The sequence below is a fragment of the Vollenhovia emeryi genome, unplaced genomic scaffold (assembly GCF_000949405.1).
Source record: "Vollenhovia emeryi isolate VEMERY1.0 unplaced genomic scaffold, V.emery_V1.0 DF939225.1, whole genome shotgun sequence".
Taxonomy (NCBI): Eukaryota; Metazoa; Arthropoda; class Insecta; order Hymenoptera; family Formicidae; genus Vollenhovia; species Vollenhovia emeryi.
In genome coordinates this window covers 614,402-622,163 of record NW_011967141.1, presented here as the reverse complement: position 1 = coordinate 622,163, position 7,762 = coordinate 614,402, and the positions used below count along the sequence as shown (strand labels likewise).

General features: G+C 38.4%; 1 protein-coding gene across 17 annotated transcripts in view; it reads right to left on the bottom strand.

The window, feature by feature from the left end:
* Positions 1 to 7,762, bottom strand: part of LOC105560698 (liprin-alpha-1) — a 53,194-nt gene that overhangs the window by 36,216 nt on the left and 9,216 nt on the right. For 6 of the 17 annotated variants that reach the window (XM_012010022.1, XM_012010036.1, XM_012010037.1 and 3 more), the window contains exons 1-2: positions 4,900 to 5,710; positions 2,569 to 2,923 (exon numbers count right to left, since the gene is read on the bottom strand). In XM_012010022.1, coding sequence (XP_011865412.1) covers positions 2,569 to 2,817 — 249 coding nt within the window. In that variant the 5' untranslated portion in view covers positions 2,818 to 2,923; positions 4,900 to 5,710. Of the gene's footprint in view, positions 1 to 2,568; positions 2,924 to 3,428; positions 4,830 to 4,899; positions 5,712 to 7,762 lie in introns of those variants that run through there. The other 11 variants (XM_012010032.1, XM_012010034.1, XM_012010039.1 and 8 more) reach the window with 9 other exon arrangements.

Sequence of the window (7,762 nt, the reverse complement as noted above, 5' to 3'; positions counted from 1 at the left end):
AGAACTATGTGTTTAATGTATCAGGAACTCTAGAACTATTCTAAAAGAAGCCAGAACTCTCAATAGTTAATGAGTTTCCACGAAATGAGACGCTAGCTTCACATACACGAATGATAAGCATAGAATATTTGTAATCATTTTCCATAATTAGCTCTCTTAAGCTGGCAGAATCCAATGAGCAAAATCGAATGCGACCTATTCGATTATTTAGTATTTATTTTGTACTACTTTGTACCACCAAGAATATTTTTATACCTCATGCCATTTAAGAAAACATCGTGGCGCTGCTAACTTAATATGAAGCTAGCAGGACCACAAAAACTAATTTAAAAAATAACACAAAGCAGAAATAGTCAGTCCTGAATTTGTATTAATTTTTACCATTGAAAACAAAGTAAAATATTTCTCTCGTCTCCTTAAAACAGCAGCCTCTATTTCAATTAGCCCCAATAATATGATCTATCTCCTCGATTCTTTAAGTAATAAATAAGTTAGATCAAATTAACTTTTTCGTATTATTTGTTACTCATCATGCATTATTTTGTACCACCAAAAATAATTTCGTTGATCTCCAAATTATTAAATTATCTTATACCATGGAATTTTTGGGTAAATTATTCTTGCATTAGAAAACAATAATAGATAAGAATTTTTCATCTAATTGTTTGTTTAAAATTTTGATATTTTTAATTTCGAATACAGAGTAAAGGCACCTAATATCGCCCAGAACGTAACATCGCCACTCGTGATATCTCGTGAACGAAGTGCTGATATCAATCGGCAATACATAGAATTAGTAGCTAAACATGTGTAAGAAGGCATATTATAGTTACAATGTTATAGAAATAACGTCTGACTCAGGAGACGCATGAAAACAAATTTTGAGTGCTGAAAAATTTAGCAGACAATGCAAGTTCGACATCCCATAGTGAGAACGTAAGTTCGAACATGCTTTTAACGTACAAATATTCACTAAGAATATATAATTATTGATATACTTTACTATTTTTCTAACCAGTTTCAACATGTATGTTTTTGCTACAATGTTTTTAGTGTCTAGATTAGGATGCACTCAGTACCGCCTACCATATTACTACGGATGGGTCCGTAATATGTGCCTAGGCGATATTATGTGCATGCATTTTTAAGAGTAAAAAAAAAGAGTACAAATTGACTCGATGTCTAAATATTTCGAAATAGTGTTATATATGATAAAAATATTTTTAAACATAATCACAAATTAAAAACTTTTTTAACACCTACAAACGTTTATATGATATAAAATAATAAATATCTACAGCCTCACAAATTCATACATATTGATAAACAATGATTTTATAAAAATTTATAAGGTAGGCGATATTAGTGGTCATTTTTTCAAACTCCAGATTTTACCGTTTTTGTTTCTTTTCAATGTGGATTAAAATTTTTTAGATTTTAACCGTTTTAATCTATTGTACATGAAACACAAATGTTTCCTCTTTTATTTGAGACTGTATTTAGTCTCAAATAAAAGAGGAAACATTTGTGTTTCATGTACAATAGATTAACGGTTAAAATCTAAAAAATTAAGTGAGAACAATTTGAGTTTTGGTAGGCGATATTAGGTGCCTTTACCCTATCTACTTCAATAATTGTAAAACATACACATTCACTTTCATCAGCTATAATTATATAATCAAGTAAAATGAAAAATAAGGTCCCATCATTTACAAACTTGAAAGTTACAAACATGACGAGTAATGCAATGATGTTTCGTTAAAGTAGAATCTATTACAAATTAGTGAAAAGATTCGCTAAAGTATCCAACATTTCCCACGTGTATCTTTAATGTGAACACAAAGAAATCAATAAGTTCGTTCTTCTTGTGTGTATTGAAAGATCGGAACATCGGCAAGTATATTTATGGCATTGTTTGCAAGAAACGCGTAAATATATGAACGGTAAAGTAAAATATACCAAACAAGGAACTAATTACAGCGTTAATAACGCGTATATCTTGCCGAAAGTAGGACAACTACAACGATAACGTGTATGCGAGTATAGTTTGCATATAAATCAGCTTCTGTGGCATGTTCGTTACGTAAACGTTTCAGCGATTGCAACGATCCGCGATTGGCATATAGCACAGTTGAAAAGAATCTCTGTGAAAAGATGTTGCAAATTTAATCCCGTGTTGCTGCATTGTATCACCGCACGCGACTATTTGTCCGAAATTGCTGCCCATCAAATAAAACGATCTATTAATTATTTCTCGATAACTTAATTGAATTTAACTTCTTGAGATTTTTCTATGAAATCATCAAGACGAAATCTTCCAAATTTCACAGTGGGATATAATATAGAAAAAAAGATGTGCGTAGTATTAGAATAACACCGTCATATTCCTACAAGCGGACATATATTTGGCATTTTCCTTGTATTTTTCTTTCAAAGCAACTTTTTACACACATTTCCTGTGAACGTTCGCTCTTTACTGAAGACAGGTTCTACGATAACGCGTGTCGTTCAAAACACGCCAAATCATGGCGCGCGCTCGATTGCAGATAAACATTAGGATTAATTTACCTGCGGGATATTTGCATTAAGCTGACGGTTCAAGGCATCCCGTTCCTTCTCGACCTCCGCCAATCGCGCCTCCATCTCCTGCAACCGTTCTTGGTGCTCGCGCATCGATTCCATCATCTTATCGCGCTCGTCCAGCATTTGCACCATCAGTTGTTCGATATTCCCATCCTCGCCGGAGAATTGCGAGCTCCGCTGGCTCATGCTGTCCTCCGCAATCGTCGGCATCACGTCACACATCATATTCCACATTTTGAACGTCGTGCGTTGCTGTCGTTGTCACGGCGTGGTCGTTTCTCCGCGCACGTCGAAATTATTATATTATTTTGTTATTATTCACACCCCGGAAGTAATGGATCTGCGGGAGAATTACCGGCAAATTACACGCACGCGCCGCTAACAGCCACGCGCACCATTCGTAGCGCGTGATACAAGCGCATGCAGAATGATGTGTAGTATGCGCGCGCGTAATCTACACTTATCCATGACACACACACACACACATACACATACATACACCACCTATACTCTCACACACACGTAGCACGCGCGCGCGCGTAACGTATAATGCGCAAACGAGGAAGCAAAAATCGGTAATAATTGCTACGCGCTTTAAGGGTTTCAGGAAAAACTGTTTTGTAAAAAATTTTACAAATAAAGTAATAAATAATAAAAATAAAAAATTGAAATAAAATAAATATGCGAGATGTGAGCTGCGGCACGTAACAGCTTCTTCCATTTTTCTTTTCCCTGTCAAGCTTATCTCATTCTCCTTACGCTTTAACTGTTCTCTCTTTCTCTCTCTCTCTCTCTCCCTCTCTCTCATATACCAGATACATACAGATTACAGCTTTGTATGATACCTCTATTGTGTCATCGGTCTACTTCAATTTCTACGAGAAAGTGCTTTTCACGCGTGCGCGGACAAATGCCGATTCCACGAAACTCGCGCTCGTCGTCGACGACCAACCAATTCACAGCTTTTATGCCCCGCGAGACATGTATCTCCGATATAATCCGCGATTAACTCATTCGGTTTCTTCTCGTTCATCGCGCGGGGTAATTATTTTTTTTTTTTTAATCAAATCGACCGTCATGCAAGTCAAGCATCCCCGCTTACGAGCATGAAGCCGTAGTAAAAACGCGCGTCTCTATCTCTCCCTTGGCGGAGGTTTCCACGCGATCGCGCCCGCTTCGATCGAGAGCGCTCGTCCACCGTCGCGACTTGGAAGCCGACGTTTCCCGATCACGAGGCGCATTCGCTTCGCCGATCGTGCAAGTGACAGGGACTCGTACGTCGCGCTGTAATAAACGTCTTCTCGCCGCGTGCACCGTATACACGTTTGTCCTGGCTTGGTGTGTACATGCTCAATCTCGCGACTTTTAATCATACGAGTGAATGAGTGAGCGAGTGAGAGAGAGAGAGAGGAGAGGGAGGGAGGGGGGAGGAGGGGAAGCTCACGCGCGCTGTCGGTCGAATTCGAAGGCCGCCGTTCACCTTGTGGCGGCTCCTTCCTACATGTTCGATCAGTTGGAATTTTGCAGTTTAGCTTTTGATACGCTTTTTGTTCGTTCTCCCGATTTCAACGGTACGATAATGTTCTTCAGATTCTGGAGTTAATATTGCACTCCATTCGACGATATTAATTGGGGATCGATTCTGATTTGACCAGTTTCGTATCTAGTACTATGGCAGATAACACATTAACTGTGAATTACCGCACAGTGTATCCTTCCTTGCGGGAAACATTTATCACCAAGGCCACTGAACGATTTCCTTCTGATCATTATTCACGTCTCCGTAGACAAAATCTCAAGATAATATTCCGCGCACAATCCGATCGCTTGCATTTGAAAAGATATCTTGTCGTCTTGCAAATTTATGGTTGTAAATCTTTATTTTTCTCGCGATCTCATACTTTCACTTTCAAAACAGATAATCCGTCTACCTCCGAACGCAATGACACTTCTTTCTATTCTCATTTCGATTAAATTTCTTCTTTTTTTTCAAAAAACAGTACTTTTGTAAGATATAATGCAACTATCACTTTTTTGCACTTCTTCTCCAGTCTAATTTCTGAGTAGTTTTGACAATTTAGTCGATTACATAGGCAATGGTATAGCAATAATAATAATAGTAATAGCACTAGTAGTAATGCTGCATCCCTGGTCAGTTCTGTAAAGCACTGGGAACCAGAGAGAGATAGAGATAGATAAAGAGAGAGGGAGAGGGAATGGGGAGAGAGAATCAGAGAGAGAGAGAGAGAGAGAGAGAAGAGAGAGGGGGGAGAGTGAGAGAGTGCGTGTGTGTGTGAGTGAGTGATAGTCTCCCACCCAAGGTATCTTGCTGCTCGCCGTCTTCTTCAATTCGGTGCGGTGATCAGATTTTCGATTGCACTTTTAAATGACCCAACGCTCGTCTACCAGGAGCCTGACACCGGACGGGGCATAATTATCACCTGGAAGAAAGTCGGCGCCACTTTATCCCGGGGCTTTCTCGGATGTCTAGATGCATGTCGAGTTACCGGGTACTTCCATTCTCACCAATTCTGTTTTTTTTCTTTTTTTGGTCTTTTAATCAAGCGCTACGGATTTTCGCGGAACTCGTCCTCGTCGCGTGAACATACAGTATCCGAGATCCGCGGAAGAGAGATCTAACATCTCCTGAACCGGGAGACTCTCGTGACGTTTGCTTACTTAGCACCGACATCGAGAGAGCGAGAGAGAGCGAGAGAGAGAGAGAGAGAGAGAGAGGGGGGGAGAGGAGGGAGAAGGAGAGGAGAGAAAATAAAAGAAAGAGAGAACAAGACCGGATGAGACGCGCGGCGCCGATTTGTACATACGATTCGTACACGAGCACTGCGCTGCACGGCGCCGAAACTCCGAGTTTAGCCTGCAACGGCGACGACGACAATGACGCGGCTGGGCATCATCCTAATAGCGCGTTATCTCGCACGTAACGTCAAAACACCGACACACCTATTCTCCGGAATTCGTACCGCCCAGCCTCGTCTACGACACACCATTCCCGATACCGGCGGCCATCTTGCGCCATGACGTCGCCGTCACCGAAGGCGCGCCCGACTCCGCCCGAGAGCGCCGTCGTCGCACCGTAACCACCGTAGACCCGCGTTCCGCGATCGGCGGAGCGCGCCGCGACGACCGCGACACTCAAGATCGATCGTACACACGCGTCTCTCGCGTGTCGCGAACTAGCTATGAAAAAAAATACCAAATTAATCACTAGAGATAGCGGTACGTGTACGTAGGACGCGCGGCGATGAGAAATGATCGACAAGACTCTATCAAATACATAATTAATATAGGAGGACGGACAATGTTGAAAAAATTAATCAATGTTCGACTAATCAGTTTCAAAATATTACGATTCTCTCTCGAAAATAGGAATAATAATCGAGTAATTCTTTTATAATTATTTAATATCTATTAAATTTATATAAGCTTCTTTTTATCTTCTTAAGCACTGTTTATCTTTCCTCTTTTTTTTTCTCTTTACGTTGAAAAGATAGGAAAGAAAAGATAAACGGTGTAAGAAGTTCTGCTAAAATAGACCTAATATGCTATAGTTCAGAAGTGACTTCGACCAAATTTTGATTAGTTATTAATTCCATCGGCTATAAGTGTTGACAACAAAATTTCTAACTACATAATTCATCATCTTTAATCTAATTTTTCTTTTCGTATGTCAAATTATTTTATAAGCAAAACTTTAATAATCTATGTTAATAAAATGTTATATAAATGTTTCTTGAGGTTAATCGGAGTAAAAGTAAAGAAATTAATTGATTGTGAATTCAAGCATGGTTTCCTCTATATTGTTAGAGCAAATTTCGCAACATAATATTCTTACAATTAGAAATAAAATTCTGATAATTCCACGTGCTATGTGTTTTTTACAGCTAAGAATTGAATAATTTTTTCATATACTATAGGACTTCATGATTTGCAATACAGAACTAAAAATCGCGAAAATGATGTTTGGCTTCTTATTGCGTGACAGCATTCTTTTGAGTATCAACTCGCGTTTTGCCGCGCAACATGCGCAACAGCCACCTATCCTGTATAGCGTATAGTGTATTATATGTGCAGTAAAATCTAGTAACAAAATTTAGTAACATCGAACAAAAAATTATTGCTAGTGATTAATCGAAACTAAAAACATCAACACTAATCGATTTCGTAATAGAAAAAAGAATATCGACTAATCGATCGAGTTTTGCTTTTTATTATAAAAAATATCAAGTACCATTACGGAATTGTCGGAATCATTTACGAACGATTGAATCATCAATAGCATCTTCTCCATAGAGAAAACTTATTTTTCTTTTGGTATGATCGAACAGTAGTTTTGCCTTTTCGAAAATTAAAAAGCATAATATGCCGAAAGTGATGCTTACTTTTATCTATCTTTATAAATTTACACGACTCACAAACATAAATCGACGACAACAAATTTGACAGTAAAGTTTTCATTCAATTGCTACTTTCAAATGTTTAATACGTCATATAAATGTGAAATTGATAGCAGATCGAATTCGAATATAAAGTGCGAAACGGGACGAACTTATGCATCAACCCAATGTATGTATGTATATTAAATATATACATATACAATATACGGTGTACGGGTAAAGGCTGTCAATTTCTCGTGGACTCGTGGAGTAAGTAAAAATACCTCACAAGTTCATATAATTTTTTTTATAACGCTTTATTTCCGAGATATTTGTCTTTAAAATTAAAATTTTTGAATCAATATTTTTTAATAAATTTTTATATTACTGTTCAGATCTTAATAAGTTGTAATAATTATTTTTATATTTCGTAAAGATCTTTAGAACAATGAGAAAAGTGTTTCCAATTTTTTTTTACTAGTGTAGTTAGTGTAGCTTGACACGCGCGCACGCGCGTGTGGTGTACAGTGGTGGACAGAATGGTTGCAACACCTTTTCTTTTTATTAAGTTTAGGAACGTGCATTTAGATTCGGGTTTACGTCATAGACTTCTATAGACGGAGCCTTTTTACGAGGGGTAACTGATAATCGCGGTAAGGGGATCACTCGTCTGACTTCGACTCTTTCCGGTGAGATTCGGTAATATTCGGTTCACATTTCCAATACGTGTGCACACGTCCCCTCCAATCATCCCCTCCAACTTGGAGTGGGGATGATCCGTTCAG